General features: G+C 38.6%; 1 protein-coding gene across 1 annotated transcript in view; it reads left to right on the top strand.

Moving 5' to 3' along the window:
* The window catches only part of AGL (amylo-alpha-1, 6-glucosidase, 4-alpha-glucanotransferase), an 83,784-nt gene that overhangs the window by 9,117 nt on the left and 56,128 nt on the right, over positions 1 to 18,539 (top strand). The window contains exons 3-5 of the mRNA XM_029949043.1: positions 11,204 to 11,414; positions 11,946 to 12,112; positions 12,931 to 13,134. Of these exons, the coding sequence (XP_029804903.1) occupies positions 11,204 to 11,414; positions 11,946 to 12,112; positions 12,931 to 13,134 (582 nt within the window). The remainder of the gene's footprint in view (positions 1 to 11,203; positions 11,415 to 11,945; positions 12,113 to 12,930; positions 13,135 to 18,539) is intronic.

The following is an 18,539-nucleotide window of genomic DNA, read 5'->3' as shown; positions in this document are numbered from 1 at the left end:
TGTAGACAGGCTTCAGGCTCTGAGCTAGCTGTCAGCACAGAACCCGACGCGGGGCTCAAACCCACAAACCCACGAACCGTGAGATCATGACCCGAGCCAAAGTTGGACGCCCAACCGACTGAGACCCCCAGGTGCCCCTCGGGTTTTCTAAAGAGTAGCATGTCATCTGAAAATAGTGAAAGTTCGACTTCTTCCTTGCTAAGATAGATGCCTTTTATTTCTTTTTGTTGTCTGATTGCTGAGGCTGACTTCCAGTACTATGTTAAATTGTAATAGTGAGAGTAGACATCCTTGTCTTATTCCTGACATGGGCTCTCAGTTTTTCCCCATTGAGGATATTAGCTGTGGGTCTTTCTTATACTACCTTCATAATGTTGAGGTATGTTCCATCTATCTCTACTTTGTTGAGGGTTTTTATCAAGAATGGATGCTATATTTTGTCAAATGCTTTTTCCACATCTGTTGACAGGATCATATGGTTCTTATCCTTTCATTTATTAATGTGGTATATCATGCTGATTAATTTGTGAATATTCAACCAGCCCTGCAGCCCGGGAATAAATCCCACTTAATCATGGTAAATAATTATTTTTTTTCTTTTCTAGTTTATTGTCAAGTCGGTTTCCATATAACACCCAGTGCTTATCCCAACAAGTGCCCTCCTTCATGCCCATCACCCATTTTCCCCTCACATCCACCCCCCATCAACCCTCAGTTTGTTCTCAGCATTTAAGAGTCTCTTATGGTTTGCCTCCCTCCCTCTCCTTAACTATTTTTCCCTTTCCACTCCTCCATGGTCCTCTGTTAAGTTTCTCCTGTTTCACATATGAGTGAAAACATATGGTTATCTGTCCTTCTCTGCCTGACTTATTTCACTTAGCATAACACCCTCGTTACTATGTGGATTCTTTCTCTTTGCCATGTAGTATTCCATTGTATAGAGAAATGCCACCTTCTTGATCCATTCATCAGTTGAGGGACATTTAGGCTCTTTCCATGATTTGGCTTTTCTTGAAAGTGTTGCTATGAACATTGGGGTGCATGTGCCCCTGTGCATTGGCACTCCTGTATCCCTTGAGTAAATTCCTAGCAGTGTTATTGTTGGGTTATAGGGGAGTTTTATTGTTAATTTTTTGAGGATCCTCCACACTGTTTTCCAAAGAGGCTGCACCAGTTTACATTCCCACCAATAATGTAGGTGCCCATTTCTCCACATCCTCGCCAGCATCTATAGTCCCCTGATTTGTTCATTTTAGCCACTCTGACTGGCGTGAGGTGGTATCTCAGTGTGGTTTTGATTTGTGTTTCCCTGATGATGGTGATGCTGAGCAATGTTTCATGTGTCTGTGGGCCATCTGAATATCCTCTTTGGAGAAGTGTCTGTTCATGTCTTCTGCCCATTTCCTTCACTGGATTATTTGTTTTTTGGGTGTGGAGTTTGGTGAGTTCCTTATAGATTTTGGATATTAGCCCTTTATCTGATATGTCATTTGCAACTATCTTTTCCCATTCCGTTAGTTGCCTTTTAGTTTTGTTGATTGTTTCCTTTGTCGTATAGAAGCTTTTTATCTTGATGAGGTCCCAATAGTTCATTTTTGCTCTTGATTCCCTTGCCTTTGGGGATGTGTTGAGTAAGAAATTGTGTGGTTAATGTCAAGGAGGCTGTTTCCTGCTTTCTTCTCTAGGGTTTGATGATTCCTGTCTCACGTTGAGGTCCTTCATCCATTTTGAGTTTATTTTTGTGTATGGTGTGAGAAAGTGGTCTAGTTTCATTCTTCTGCATGTTGCTGTCCAGTTCTCCCAGCACCATCTGTTAAGGAGGCTTTTTCCCATTGCATACTCTTTCCTGCTTTGTCAGAGATTAATTGGCCATACATTTGTGGGTACAGTTCTGGGGTCTCTATTCTATTCCATTGGTCTATGTGTCTGTTTTTGTGGCAATACCATACTGTCTTGATGATGACAGCTTTGTAGTAGAAGCTAAAGTCTGGGATTGTCATACCTCCTGTTTTGGTTTTCTTCTTCAATATTACTTTGGCTATTTGGGGTCTTTTGTGGTTCCATACAAAGTTTAGGATAGTTTGTTCTAGCTTTGAGAAGAATGCTGGTGCAATTTTGATGGGGATTGCATTAAATGTGTAGATTGCTTTGGGTAGTATTGACATTTTAACAGTATTTATTCTTCTGATCCATGAGCATGGAATGTTTTTCCATTTCTTTGTGTCTTATTCAATTTCCTTCTTATGTTTTCTATAGTTATCATTATATAGATCTTTTACATCTTTGGTTAGGTTTATTCCTAGGTATTTTATGCTTTTTTGTGCAATTGTGAATGGGATTAGTTTCTTGATTTCTCTTTCTGTTGCTTCATTATTGGTGTATAAAAATGCAATCGATATCTGTACGTTGATTTTGTACCCAGCAACTTCTCTGAATTCATGGATCAGTTTGAGTAGGCTTCTGGTGGAGTCTCTCAGGTTTTCCATGTAGGTTTATCATGTCATCTGTGAAAACTGAAAACTGACTTCGATAAATAATTCATTAAATATACTCTTGAATTTGATTTGCTGATATCTTGTTGACAATTTTTGCATTCATGTTTATCAGGGATATTGGCCTGTAATTCTCCTTTTTAGTGAGGTCTTTGTCTGGTTTTGGAAACAAGGTAATGCTGGCTTTGTAGAATGAGTTTGGAAGTTTTCTTTCTATTTCGATTTTTTGGAGCACTTTGTGAAGAATAGATATTAACTCTTCTTTAAATGTCTGGCAGAATTCCCCTGGGAAGCCATCTAGAAAGGATTTCAGAAGTTCAGTATAGATGCATAAAATGAGCAAACCAGGGGCGCCTGGGTGGCTCAGTCAGTTAAGCCTCCGACTTCAGCTCAGGTCAATCTCACATTCATGGGTTCAAGCCCCGTGTCAGGCTCTGTGCTGACAGCTAGCTCAGAGGCTGGAGCCTGCTTCCAGTTCTGTGTCTCCTTCTCTCTCTGCCTCTCCCCCTCTCATGCTGTGTCTCTCTCTGTATCAAAAATAAATAAAACATTAAAAAAAATGAGCAAACCAGAATAAAAGTAGCCATAAAAGGAAAGTAGATTATTAAATATCTTTAGATAACATGACTTATAATAGCTTTATAATAGTCTAGCTTACATAAGACGGTTTGGTACCACAATTTATCTAATCACTCCCAATCATTAGATATTTAGTTTGTTTGCAGTTTATTTAATTATAATAAATGAAGCTGTTATGAATATAGTCTATTTACATCACTGATTAATTCTTCAGAAAATATGTCTATATGAAATTATTAGGTCAAACATAAGCCTTATTAATACTCTTCAAGTATTTATGCCAATTACTTATAGAAAAATTTGTGTATATAGCTACTTGGAAAAGAAGGTATAAGTTTCCGTGTACAGTGTGAGAAATAGAAGTGAGTCCCTGGATTTTTGCAGTTACTTAATAATACCATTTATATACTTAATAATACCATTTATATAATATACCATTTCATAGCCATTTGCTATGAAAAATTTATATCCACTATTTAGTATAATCCAAGAATATGGTTAGCAATACTTATCACTACTGATAATTTTTTGCAAGAATGTGTAGAACTTCCATTCTTCACATTATCCATACTGCAGTATGCAAAAGAGTGTTTGTATTTATCTAGGCAAAGGTAGAGGTGTTTGATTGGATTACAGTAAATTGAAAGAGTCCTGCATTCTCTTAATGTCTTTTATTGAAATATTTTGCTATTAAAGACCAACTTAGCCAGTGTTTAACATTGTGGTGTAGAATTTGCCATCTGTTGAACATCATTGTGAAGGATTTACTTCTACAAGAGCAACTTGAGACATGACATGACATATCTACATGCTCTGTATTTCAGGATTTGCTTGGAATCAAACTGACATATATGTCACACACACACACACACACACACACATACACATATATATGTATCCGTTCATAATGATATCTATGCTTCATATCCACCACAACAAGGTTTGTTGTAGCTTTCCCCTTTATTTGTAACATCTTTCTCTAACATTGAAAAGTTTGGGGCACCTGACTGGCTCAGTTGGAAGAGCACATGCATGACTCTTGGTCCCAGGAATGTGAGTTCAAGCCCCACAGTGAGTATACAGATTACTCAAATAAATAAAACTTAAAAAAAAAAAAAGAAAAGAAAAGAAAATCCTGGCCCTCACCACTTTTATTTTTGAAAGATATTTTCACGAGATATAGAATTTTAGGCTGACAGTTTTAATCTTTAAGTTACAGTTGACCTTATCAATGCAGAGATTTGGGGCACTGACCCCTAATGCAGCCAAAACTCCAAGTATAACTTTAGATTCCTGCAAAACTGAGGTACTACTAGTAGTAGTATTAACTACTACTACCTATTGTCGACCAGAAACCTTACAGATACAACATATTCTATTTATGTACTATATGCTATAATCTTATAGTACATAAGCTAGCGAAAAGAGAATGTTATTAAGAAAATCATAAGGAGGGGTACCTGGGTGGCTCAGTTGGTTAAGCATCCGACTTTAACTCAGGTCGTGAGCTCATGGTTTCTGAGTTCAAGCCCTGTGTCAGGCTAGCCACTGTCAGCAAAGAGTCCACTTTGAATCCTCTGTGCTCCTCTCTCTGCTCCTCCCTTGCTCATGCTCTCTTTCTCAAAAAAATAAATAAACATTTTTTTTAAATCATAAGGAAGAGAAAATTTATATTTACTGGACTGTACTGCAAAAACAAAACAAAACAAAAACAAAAACAAAACCCAACACATGTATAAGTAGACCTGCACAGTTCAAACCCATATTGTCCAACAATCAGCTATACCTTTAAAGATACTGCTCCACTATCTTCTTACTTTTGTTGTTTCCCATGAGAAATCTATCATCCTTATCACTGTTCCTCTGAACTTACTGTGACATCCCCCCCCCCCCCCCCCCCCCCCCCCCCCCCCCCCCCCCCGTCCCCACCTGGCTTCTTTTAAGATACTCTCTTTTTCACTGCTTTTGAGCAATTTGACTTTGATGTTTCATAGTGTGATGTTTCTTGATTGGGGATTTATTAAACTTCTTTGGATCTGTAAATCCGGTGTTTTTTTTTTTTTATCAAATTTGGAGATTTTTTAAACCCATTATTTTTAAAATACTTGGTATCTCCCCTTTTTTCTTCTTTGAGGACTCAAATTACCTATATATTAGGCCACGTGAATTGTTCCGCAGATCAGTAATGCTTTTTTAATTTTGTAGATTCTTTTCTCTCTCTTGGTTTCATTTTGCATATTTCTTTTTTTTGTGTTTATTTATTTTTGAGAAAGAGACACTGCAAGTCAGGGAGGTTGCAGAGAGAGGGAGAGACAGAATCTGAAGCAGGCTCCAGGCTCTGAGCTGCCAGCACAGAACCTGATGCGGGCCTCAAATTCAAGAACCACCAGATCATGACCTGAACCGAAGTTGGAGGCTTAACTGGCTGAGCCACGCAGGCTCCCCCCATTTTGCATATTTTTATTCCTGTGTCTTGAAATTTACTAATCTTTTTTTCTGCCATGTCTCACCATCCATCAATTCCATCTTGCAGATTTTTCTTTTTTTTTTTTTTTAAAGTTGCTTCTTATAGTGCACAATTGCTGAGGATCCTGGATTTGGTTTGTTTGTTTGTTTGTTTGTTTGTTTGTTTGTTTTAAGTAGTTTATTGTCAAATTGGTTTCCATACAATACCCAGTACTCTTCCCCACAAGTGCCCTCCTCCATCACCACCACCTCTTTCCCCCCCTCCCCCTTCCCCTTCAACCCTCAGTTCGTTTTCAGCATTCAATAGTCTCTCAGGTTTTGTGTTCCTCTCGCTCCCCAACTCTCTTTCCCTCTTCCCCTCCCCCTGGTCCTCCATTAGGTTTCTCCTGTTCTCCTGTTAGACCTATGAGTCATCTCGCAGATTTTTCATCCTCAGACCTTGTAGTTTTCATTTTTAAAATTTTATTTGGATGTTTTGTTATGCTCTGTTTTTTAATATTTTCCAGGTCTCGACATAACTTTTTGAACATATGGAATACAGTTATAATAACTGGTATCCTTCCTTATCTGCTAGTTCAATATCTATGTCATTCCTGGGTCAGTTTTCATTAATTGATTATTTTCTTTGTTTGTCTTGTAATCTTTTTATGGATGCCAGGCATTATGAGTTTTACCTTATTGAGTTTTACTAAAAATACTGGGTGTTTTTTGATTCTTATAATTTTTTATCTTTGTTTCGGAATGAAGTTAAATTACTTGGAAATATTGTAATACATTTGAGTTTTACTTTTATGATTTGTTAAGCAGTCTAGTCTATGCTCTGTCTAGGGCTCTTTCTTCTCTACTCCTGAAGCAATATCCTCTGAACTTTCTGCCCAATGCCTCAGGAATTATGAGTTTTTCCAATCTGGCACTTGATTTTTCCAATCACGCGCTATTCCTGGTCACAGACATGCACTGATCAGTACTCTGCAAAGTGCAGAAGGGAGACCTTCTGCAAATCTCTAGGGTTCTGTCTTTGGGCACTTTTCTCCTCCTCACTAAATACTGACATCTGCAAACTAGCTGCTTGGGTCTCAACAGATCCTTAACTCTATCTTCTCAGCTTAGGAAGTTAGCTAAGCTCTGCCTGGGTTTCTCCTCCTTGTGCCTCAACCTGGACATTCTTTCAAGGTTGTAAGAAGGGGCAGTTGGAGGCTTCACATTGTTTATTTTCTGTCTCCTAGGGATCACTGTACTTTGTTGCCTGATGTCTAGGCTTGAAAATTATGATTTCATATATTTTGTTTTTTCTTCGTTTCTTTCTTTCAAGTTTCAAGGAAGAGCATAAATCCAGTCCCTGTTATTCATTCTATCTTTGCTAGAAGCAGAGGTCTCAGGTCCTGTACATCTTCTGTTTCCTCTGTGTGAGATGCCCTACCATAAAAACCTGTATCATTAGTGCCATCACCTCCTTTTTCTGTTTACCAGTTTTATACTGGATGCTGGACAATGTCAATGTTCTGTTGCAGTATCTCTGGATTTTTTTGTCTTCCTTTGAAGCAGTAGTACCCAGGCAGCTCTTTCTGCCCACAGGTCCTATCCCTGTGCTTTAGTAAAACCACCTTTTTTGCACCCAAAAAAGTAAATAAATAAAATAGGAGTGATGTCTTTTATTTGGGGAGCCATTTACCTTATCTGTGTATTAGCTTAATCCTTTTGAGGTTTAAGATTAGCAGAGAGCCCAACATGAGATCATGACCTGAGCCAAAATCATGAGTCGAATGCCCAACCAACTGAGCCACCCAAGCACCCCCCTTTTGGAGCTGTTTTAATGTTTGGCAGGATAGGTATAGTAGTTTTTACTCTAGGGCTACGTTAGCCTTACTACATAAGACATGACCCTTTTGAATACAATAGGTGTTCAATGAAGTCTCTTCACTCTGAAAATGGTAATATCTCCCAGGCTTGAGTGAGCTCTGGGAATGGGTCAACTGATCGCTCCCAGTAGTCATTCTTTGCCTAGCCTCATGGATTCAGACACCACTCATGTCAGCCTGGTATTCAGGCAGACCCAAGGTAACCCTCGGTAATTTTCTAGAGAGCTCTTTCTTTGCAGTTTCTTCTATGTCATACTCTGCCCTGAAAATTACAGTTTCTTCACTCTCCTCAAATTCTAATCTCTGTCTCCTCAATTCAGACTACTATTTCTGCTTCCTGTGTCACAGCAGAGAAAGTTCCCCTTGTCTGAAAGCTAGGGAGTCCACAGGAATGACCATTCTCTTGGGTATCACAGTCCTGAACTCCTTATTTTGGAAAACAGTTGCCTCATATATTTCTTCTAGTTCTCAGCAGAGGACAAATCTAATACCAGTTACTCCATTATGGCTAGAAGCAGACATAATCAGAGTGATATAAAATACAAAGTGATTTAATACACAAGTTAGGTCATGTGACTTCTCTGATCGAAATTGTTCACTGGCTCCTAGTTTGAGTCAGAGAAAAAGCCAGAATACTTACAGTGGCCTACAGGATCCTGATCTGGCACCCGTTACCTTTCTTTCCCCATATTCTACTACTTCTCTCTGAACTTATTCCAAATCACACATACTGAGTTTCTTGTTATTTCTGGAATCACCAGGCTTGCTTCCGCCCTAAGTTCTCCTGGCTTCCTTTGCTTGACCAATACATTCCATAGACGGCCATGAATAGCCGTGGGGCTAACTCCTCACTTCTCTCAAGCTCTTCAACTTCTTAATATTTAAAATTGCTGCCACCTCCCCACCATCTCTCCTTTATCCCCATTTTCCTTGCACTGCTCTGATTTTTGTTTTTTCTCTTAGCATTTATCCCTCCCTGATACACTGTTTTTTCTTTTGTTTATCATGTTCATTGTTTAATGGCTGCCTTCCTCCCTTAGAACTCAAGCCCCCAAGGGCAGAGATCATTGTCTATTTTGTTTCCTGTACATGGTATGTGCTTATTACATAATTTTTTATACTTTGATAGATGCTTCATAAATTGAACATTAAAAGTATAGATAATAGTATGCTTCTCAAAAAGTTTCTTAAGAGGTAAAACATTCCAGTTTTAAGATAAATAAATCACAGAGATGAAAAGTACAGCATAGGAAATATAACCAATAACACTGTAATAATGTTGTATGGTGACCACACTTATTGTGGTAATGTATAGAATTGTTGAGTCACTATGTTGGACACCTGAAAGTAATGTCACCTGTGCTTCAATAATAAATAAAAAGTAAAATAAAATAAATTTTTTTTAATTTCCTTAAGTTTAAAGATTATAATCAGCAGAACTAAATTTTCCTGCCTTCATTGCTTATTATTGCCCATCATTGATTGAAGTGTTACCTTCATGATTAAAATTTCTAAGCCTTATATTTCTTTTTTTATTATATTTACTTTTCAATTTTAATTCCATATAGTTAACACACAATGTTATATTAGTTTCAGGTGTACAATATAGTGATTCAACAATTCTATACATTACTCAGTGCTCATCATAAGTATACTCTTATTCACTTTATATTTCTAACAGATTGTAGTCAGAATTTTCACATTTTAATAATTGTATTAAGATTTAAAATCTTCCCTGATCTAACCATATTTTTATTTTACAGTGAAATTTTAACTATAATGTGTTAAATTCTTTTTTGCCTTCCATGACAAAATGCTTGTAATACATTCTAGAAGTCTCAGATACATTTTAATAGAAATAGCCTAACTTAGGCAAAATTGGGATTGTTTTGGCCCTCTGAATTCCAAAAAAGGCTTAAATAATAAAACATGAAGAGTAGGGAAATAGGCAGTCGTATGCTGGAATTGCTTGTGTTGACTCACAAGAGCTGGTGGTGCATGTCTTTTCCCAATTCCATGTGTAGTAATGTCATATTGGTAGCTTGAGGCTGATCATAGTGAGCTTATTTCTACCAGGAAATCAGCAAACACTGTAAATCAGGACTCAGCGCCCCCCCCCCCCCGCCAACCCCCAACCTCAGCCGCACGCAGCCACATGTTAACTCTTTATTACCACACTCTGGATTTGAACAGACATAAAGAACTGGTGTCAGGGGCTCAAATGCCTCTAGACCTCCTTTTAGAAGTTTGAATCCTGCCTCTCTAGAGGCTGTCTTCACTCAGGAAGACTGGCTTTCTGTGTCTGTGGTGAGATTGTTGTTCCATCATACCTCCCGGGTTTTACATACTGTCACACACACTGGCACCACAGAGAAACTCACCTTCTCTGTTGCTATTTGAACAATGTTAGCAAAGATCTCTACTTAGATGCCCACCTCTGGGCAGTCAACTCAGAGGTGGAGGAGTTGAGGGATCATGGGAAATGGGGTCATGTAAGAGCTTGCACATCCTGGAGAAAAGGGAACACTCATGCACTGTTGGTGGGAGTGCAAACTAGTTTAGCCATGGTGGAAAACAGTATGGAGGTTCCTCAAAAAATGAAAAATAGAACTACCATATGATCCAGTAATTCCTCTACTGAGTATTTACCCGGAGAATATGAAAACACTAATTTGAAAAGATACATGCACCCGTATGTTTATTGAAGCACTATGTACAGTAGCCAAATTATGGAAGAAGCCCAAGCGTCCATCAATAGATTGATAAGGAAGGTATGGTATATATAGTGGAATATTACTCAACTATTAAAAATAACAAAATCTTGCCATTTGCAACAACATGGATGGATCTAGAGAATATAATCCTAAGTGAAATGAGTCAGTCAGAGAAAGACAAATACCATATGATTTTACTGTGTGGTATTTTAGGAACAAAAAAGAAAGAAAGAAAAAAGAAAAAAAGAGACAAACCAAAAACAGATTCTTAACTATAGAGAACAAATTGATGGTTATTAGAGTGGAGGTGGGTAGGGAGATGGATGAAATAGGTGAAGGGGATTAAGAATACACGGGCACCTGAATGGTTCCGTTGGTTAAGCATCCAACTCTTGGTTCTGGCTCAGGTCATAATCTCATGGTCATGGGATTGAGCCCTGCATTGGGCTCCATGCTGAGCGTGGAGCTTACTTGATTCTCTCCCTCTCTTTCCCTCTTCCTCTCCCTCTTTCTCTCTCTCTCTCTCTCTCTCTCTCTCTCAAAATAAATAAACTTTAAAAAATGTATTAAAAAATGAATACACTTATCATAATGAGTACTGAGTAATGCATAGGATTGTTGAATCACTGTATTGTACATGTGAAAGTAATATTACCCTGTATGTTAACTATATTGGAATGAAAAAGAAAGATTTCAAGTTCAGTTAAATTTCATTTTGTTTTTTACTTTAGTGCTATCCTGGTTTCCTAAAAGTACTCTCAATAACCTTGAAGACATGTTATTAAAGGAAGGTGGGGAGAAGAACTTGCATATCACAAAGTAGCCATGCAAATCGGAATCAGTTTCTGGGAGAAAAGGAGAGGGACAGTACAGAGCAGACAGTTCTGTGTTGTATACTGTATGTTAAATATAAAATTCAGCTAACTTAGTATGCAAAGTAGTTCCAAAATCAGCAGCATTGTATATTAGGATGTATTTTAAACATACTTAACAAGTTATAGTTTTTTTAAAACCTTAAATAAATCTTTTATTTACTAATGTGGTAATTTAAGTTCTTACAGTCAGTTTATTGAAACGTGTTTTTTTTGTTTAGGGTTTGAACTACAGTTCCGATTAGGCCCCACTTTACAGGGAAAAGCAGTTACTGTATATACAAATTATCCATTTCCTGGAGAACCATTTAATCGAGAAAAATTCCATTCCCTAGAATGGGAAAATCCAACAGAAAGAGAAGATGATTCTGATAAATACTGTAAACTTCATCTTCAGCAAGCTGGATCATTTCAGTATTACTTCCTTCAAGGGTAAGTCAGGTGTTCTGTATGTGGGGGGGGGGGTTATTTTATTCTCTAATTAAATTATCTAGCTTGTAAGAAAAGTTGCTATATAAACCATGGCAGTGCAATTTTTTACAGAATTTTTTGAGATGCAAATAGAATATGGTTCCTCAGTTCCTAGGGAGCAATTAATTGTTAGACTCATTGCAGATTCAATTTTTTTAAGTAACCACTTGAATACTCTACTCTTTTCATGTAACTTAATTATAAGATACTATTTGCTTGAGTGCCCTTGTTATTACTAATAGGTATGCTTATTTTTCCTTAAAGCAACATTATTAGAAATTATACATATTATATCACTATGTAGAGATTAGAAAAAGGAGAAAATGAGGCTTTTCCATTGAGTTTCAATGCAACTTTTTAAATGGTTTTATGTGTTTAGAAATATATTTTAAAATAGGACAATTCACTTTCCCATTAGAGAGTTAGACTATTAGATGAGGACTTTTTTTTTCCATCATTAATTGAGAAGTTCTTGTTTTGTTTTTTTCTTAGAAATGAAAAAAGTGGTGGGGGTTACATAGTTGTGGACCCTATTTTACATGTTGGTGCTGACAATCATGTGTTACCCTTGGACTGTGTTACTCTCCAGACATTTTTAGCTAAGTGTCTGGGACCCTTCGATGAATGGGAAAGCAGACTTAGGGTTGCAAAAGAATCAGGTAACGTCAGCTCTCGTTTTTTTCTTTATGAAAATAAATGTAATTATCCTCTGTGATATAGTTTTCAAAGGCTTTGATTCTCTTGTTTCTTAGTATATTTAGTAATAGAAATAAATAGAATCAAATAAAGTTGTTAGGACTTAACCATTTTTAACCTGAAAAAATAGCAAACTTTATGGTTCAACTTAGAAAATTAAGGAACTCTAATAATAAAATGAGATCATTATTGTATCTAAGACTTTACTTTGACATGGAAAAATTATTAGTAAACTATTAAAATGTTTGGAAAATGTATTATCATTGTATATAACTTTAATTCAACACTGATTGTCTTCCATGTTGAAGGTGTGTGATGCTAGACATACCAAAGGGTAATATTTTCTGCTTTCAAACTGAATACAATATGAAGAAAGAGATGAGTTTATTGACACAATTGAAACAGAATACAAGATGGTGGAACATTAAAAGTAGGAACAAGACACGCTGACATATTTTTACTTCTCTACATTTATATCCATCTAATAAATATAAATTGAACCCCTACTAGTAACCAGGCACTGTGTATGATTTTTTCAAATGCATTATTTCATTATCTTTGTCTGATAGATGAGGACACTGATATCCTGAAAGATTTAAGTAGACTTGCTTGAAGTCACTTATGGTACAGCTAGGATTTGAACCCTAGGCTTTGATTCCTTTTCTAGTTACATGGTTCCCTTGCTGTTTGAAACTACTTAAGGAAGTTTAAACTTATATTTTGCTTACTTGTAGTTCGTTTGTTTTCTTACAGTGGTCTTTGTTATTTTCTTGCATTGCAGGTTACAACATGATTCATTTTACCCCATTGCAGACTCTTGGACTCTCTAGGTCTTGCTACTCCCTAGCTAACCAGTTAGAGTTCAGTCCTGACTTTTCAAGACCTAATAGAAAGTATACCTGGGATGATGTTGGACAGCTAGTGGAAAAATTGAAGAAGGAATGGAATATTCTTTGTATTACTGACGTTGTCTACAACCACACTGGTATGAGCTTAATTAAGTACTTCCATTCATTTTGATGAGAATATTATATTCTGATTATTTTATTTCTTGCTGTTTTAAATAACATAAAATTGGAAAACAATTATGTGTAGGTGTCCTTCAATTTAAAAAGTCACTTTATGTAGTGCCACTTTTTTCCTTCAAAGAAAATAAGTGTTAGTTGAAGATATTTCAATATGTAATTACTTTGCATTTGATGATTATAAAAACAGGAGAGCAATCATAGAAGGCACGTTTGATCACATATTTCAACTTGCAGTATTCATACTTTGCAGACCAACCTGTGAATCCCATATAGCAGCAGCTCTGGTACTATAGTATATATTTGAAAAAACAGAATGACTGTTATTTAGAGAGAAAATTATTGATAAACTCTTAGAAGTTAAATCTAAAAATTGTATCTTTTACATGTTAGAAAGGCTTCTTAAAGTTAACCTGTTTGGATCCCAAGATCCTTTACCAATATACAGTTCCATAAAATGTATCAGAACTTCCCAACTGGTGGTCCTCAGGGAGGTGATTGCTCCTCTCACCTGTCAGAACAGCTGGGCCTGGGGGTGCCTGAGTGGCTCAGTCGGTTAAGCCTCCAACTTTGGCTCAGGGCAGATCTCACGTTCATGGGTTCGAGCCCCGCGTTGGGCTCTGTGCTGACAGCTAGCTCAGAGGCTGGAGCCTGCTTCCGGTTCTGTGTCTCCTTCTCTCTCTGCCCCTCCCCTTCTCATGCTCTGTCTCTCTCTGTCTCAAAAATAAATAAAAACTTTAAGAAAAGAACAGCTGGGCCTGGGGAAGCCACTGGCCATGATCAGCTTTCAATTTAACCCAGTGTCCCTTGCAAACATTATCTTCCCTGTGCAAACAAAACTTCCTAGTGTCTTAGAACTTACTATTCTTCACTTGAAATTTTGACATTATTGGTAATTGCTTTAATATCTATAATATTATTCACATCAAGTTTATCAAACTACATAATGACATTATAGGAGTTTAGGATATGGCAGAGGCAGCTATAACAGAAACAAAAATATAGTGACTTAAAGACTGAAACTGTATTTATTTCTTATAAAAGATTAGATAGGGAGCACCTGGCTGGCTCAATCGGTTAAGTATCCGACTTCAGCTCAGGTCATGATCTCACAGTTTATGGGTTCAAGCCCTGCATCAGGCTCTGTGCTGACAGCTCAGAGCCTGGAGCCTGCTTCAGATTCTGTCTCTCCCTCTCTCCCTGTCCCTTAACTGCTCATGTTCTGTCTTCTGTGTCTCAAAAATAAAGAAAACATTAAAAAATTAGATTAAAAAATTTTTAAAAACATTAAAAATTAACATCCCAAGACTGCTATGGTAGCTCAGTGGTGATAGGGAACTAGGTTCTTTCTCTCATGCTGCTCTATCTCCAATAATTTGCTTTCAACTCTTAATCAAATATGGCCGCTCCAGTTCTCAGTACCACCTTCTACCCAGTGGAAAGGAGGAAGGGAAGTAAGTCATGCATTTAAGGACATGATCTGGTGTGTATATGTGTGTTGTGTGTATATGTATATATATATAAGATATATATATGTAACTCCATGATAAATAAATGCCGATATGTTTATATATCATTTCTCATATTTTATCAGGTGGGATTCTGTCTCTTGGCACACTTTGCAAGTAGTCTGTCAGCCATGTGTATGGCTGAACCTTGGGAATTCTGTTACTAAAGGAACAAAGGGAGAAAAAAATCAGAGACTTTATTTCTGAAGCATTTGAAAGATTCTATGCAATATAAAAAAAGTAAACTTTGCTTCAGCCTTAAATTGGAAAAAGTTGCAAATTATGTGCTTTCTGTGAAACAGGTTTTCATTAAAAAGTTACTGTCCAGGGAGAGTCAACTTCCAGATTGGCAGTGTGAGGGCTTCACAGAGTTCTCTACCCAGAAAAACAACTGGTAAAAATTATTTTTTAAGAGAACTGTTTAAAGTCTTTGAAAACTATTCTAAGGGAATTCAACATGTGGAAAAGCATTTACACAAGGAAATCTCCTAAATCTCAATAAGAGCAGTGATAATCTGTGACATTTGAACAGGGACGGTGCTTCTCCCTGCCCCAGTTCAGAATGATGATAGGTCTACTTCTGGCATGTGCAGGTGGGAACACAAGGTTCCTTTTCTCCCCAGCTCCCTGTTGAACGGGCAGGCTTCCAACATTTCTCATGTCCCTTGCAACTCCAGCACTATGTTGTAGAAATTCCGTTGTGGGCAAGAGCACTTGTGATATCTGGGACTCCCTTCCTTCATCCAGCCCCTACTCACAAAGGGAAAGCTCTACCCCGTGCATGGCAGAGCAAGAATTCTGGGCCCTAGTTGCCCTGTCCCTGCGTGCTGGTGGGGGGAGCCTCCACACCTAGAGACATACACCAAGAAAACCAGCTGGGCAGCAGTGACACAGGTGTTCCGGCCAGGGGAAGAGATGTGCAGTAAGAACAGAGTAAGGATGAAATTGACTTTATTGGTACATAGCCTGGGACACTGTTGAAAACAATGGAGACTTTGGTGGTATACAAGAGAAGGCTCGTATCACCTTGAGAGCGTCATCCAACACCACAGGCCAGCCAGCACTTAACCCGAAAGAACCAGAGAGAGAGACAGCCAAGAACAGCCCTCCTGGAGTCAGACAAGTCTCAAAGACTGGCCTCAGAGACTAGCCCTGCTGAGGGGCCCAAATTTAATTGGATCATATTGTGGAGCAATTTATACTTCAGCATATTATCAAAAATAATAACACACCAAAAGAGTAACAACTAAATGTGATTCCAGCCGATGTAAGCAACTTAATAGAGTTCAGGGAAGGAGACAGTCGTGAGAGCCCTGCTGAGAACCACTGTCATCCCAGACTGACTGCCGATGACCAAGGCTGTACCCTCTGGGTGGCGACATCAGTGGCTACACACTGTTGAGGAAATAGACTTCACTGAAATCCTACAGCCAAGTTACAAACAAGCAGTCAGTGAGAACTGGAAGGAATGGGCTCAGTATCCAGAGTTGCTACAATACATTATTTACATTGCCCAATTTGCAATAAAAAATTGTAACATGCAGAGAAACAGCAAATGTGACCCATACACAAGAAAAAAGCAAGCGACAGAAATCACCTTGTAAAGTCCTAGATGTCATGCACACTGGTACACATTATAGAAATGAAATACCAGAAGGAAAAGGATAGAAGAAACACCTGAAGTAACAGCTGAAAACTTCCCCATCTTTAAAATTTGATTTAGGGGCGCCTGGGTGGCTCAGTCAGTTAAGCATCCGGCTTCGGCTCAGGTCATGATCTCACGGCTCATGGGTTCGAGCCCCGCACCGGGCTCTGTGCTGACAGCTAGCTCAGACCCTGGAGCCTGTCTTCAGATTCTGTGTCTCCCTCTCTCTCTGACCCTCTCCTGCTCGCGCTCTCTCTGTCTTTCAAAAATAAATAAAAAGCATAAGAATTTTTTAAATAAAATTTGATTAAAAAAAAACATTAATCTACATATCCTAAAGCTCAGTGAACTTTAAGTAACATAAACACAAAGGTAGCCACACTCAGCACATCATAGTAAAAATCCTTAAAGCCAGATCCAGGGAATTGTGAAAGTAATGCAGACCTTGTTTTATTGTGCTTCACTTTATTGCACTTGTCAGTTACTGCTTTTTTACACATTGAAGGTTTTGTGGCAGCCCTGCGTCAAGCAAGTCTATTGATGCCATTTTTCCAACAGCATTTGCTCACTTCTCCTGTCTCTGTGTCACATTTTGGTAATTTTCACAATATTTCAAACTTTTGCTTATTATATTTGTTATGGTGATCTGTGATTCGTGACTTTGACTTGCTGAAAGTTCAGATAATAGTTAGCACTTTTTAGCATCAAGGTATTTTTTATTTAAGGGATGTACATTTTTTTAAAGATATAATGCTATTGTACACTTACTAGACTATAGTATGGTATAAACATAACTTTTGGGGGCAGCTGGGTGGCTCAGTCAGATGAGCATCTGACTCTTAATTTTAACTCTGGTCATGATCCCAGGGTCGTATGATCAAGTCCCGCTTCAGGCTCCAGGCTAAGTGTGGAGTCTGCTTGGGATTCTCTCTCTCTCTCCCTCTCCCTCTCCCTCTCCCTCTCCCTCTCCCTCTCCCTCTCTCTCTCCCTCTCCCTCTCCCTCTCTCTCTCCCTCTCCCTCTCTCTTTCTCTCTCTCCCTCTCCCTCTCTCCCTTCTCTCTCCCACCGCAAAAAATAAATAACTTTTATATGCACTAGGAAACCCAAAAAAAAAAAAAAAAAGAATTGTTTGACTCACTTTGTTGTGATTTTCACTTTCTTGCAATGGTCTGGACCCAAATCCACAGTATCTCTGAGGTGTGCCTGTATCTTGAAAGACAGAGATTGTCAAAGTTATTTGAAAAAACAAGACCCAACTATGTGCTGCCTACAGGCAACACACTTTAGATTCAAAGATACAAATAGGTTGGCAGTAAAAAGATGAATAAAGAGTTATCAAGGGCTGGGAGCTTGGAGGTTTTCTTTCTGCTTGTTCTGGAGACAGCACCGCCTTGGGCTTACATATGGTCTTCCAGACTGCCAGAGGTAAATGTGATTTTATTTTTAAGCCTGGCTTCTTAGGATTTACCCTGGGTCAGAGTAGTTCAGTGTTTGCTCCATGTTTAGTTAGAGGTTGTGTTTAAGTCCCTTTGCCAGTGAGGTGTCCTGTGACGATGGCTCTGTATGGCATTTGGGGAATGTTTTCAAGTCTTTCCCATGGCCTGTTAGAATTGCTCCTGAGTGGATGCAGCCTCGTGCACACACCCAGCCTTCCAGACCCCCAGTGTTGCCTGTGATCCCAGGAGGGCTGTCCTCTACTTTCTCTTCCTGGTTCTGTCTATTAAATTCTGTTCTGTTTGCTATCTATCATGTCTGTGTTATATCATGGAGTTACCAGCATTCTCCTAACTGCTCCCCACCAAGGCCTTCGTTATTTCCAGCAACGCCTACTACATGAAGTTCTTCACTCACTGGTCCAAATAAAGTCAGTCCTTTCAGGCAGAGCCCTCGGTCCTCATGAACTCTCCCTCTCCCCGAGCAGAACGCTTGTGCCACTGCTCCCGAGCTGGGGATGAGACCACTCTTCCCCAGGTACCATCTCATTCTGGAGACATTTGAGGCAGGAGGTGGCAGTCCCTGGTTGTCTCAGTCGCCCTCCCCATGTGGAACCTTCACCTCCCGGTGAGCTCCAGCTCTCAGGGGCAATTGGAGCCCCAGTATTCTTGGCCTCCCACAGCTGGGTAGAACATCCACCCGACAAGTGGGGACTAGGTGGAGGAAGGGAGCTGAGATTTTCTCTGCCTGCCTGTTTGGAATAGAGCTTCTACAAAAT

Source organism: Suricata suricatta, chromosome 8 (assembly GCF_006229205.1).
Source record: "Suricata suricatta isolate VVHF042 chromosome 8, meerkat_22Aug2017_6uvM2_HiC, whole genome shotgun sequence".
Lineage (NCBI taxonomy): Eukaryota > Metazoa > Chordata > Mammalia > Carnivora > Herpestidae > Suricata > Suricata suricatta.
The sequence above is the reverse complement of the archived record's forward strand: the minus strand, read 5'-3'. Positions and strand labels throughout refer to the sequence as shown.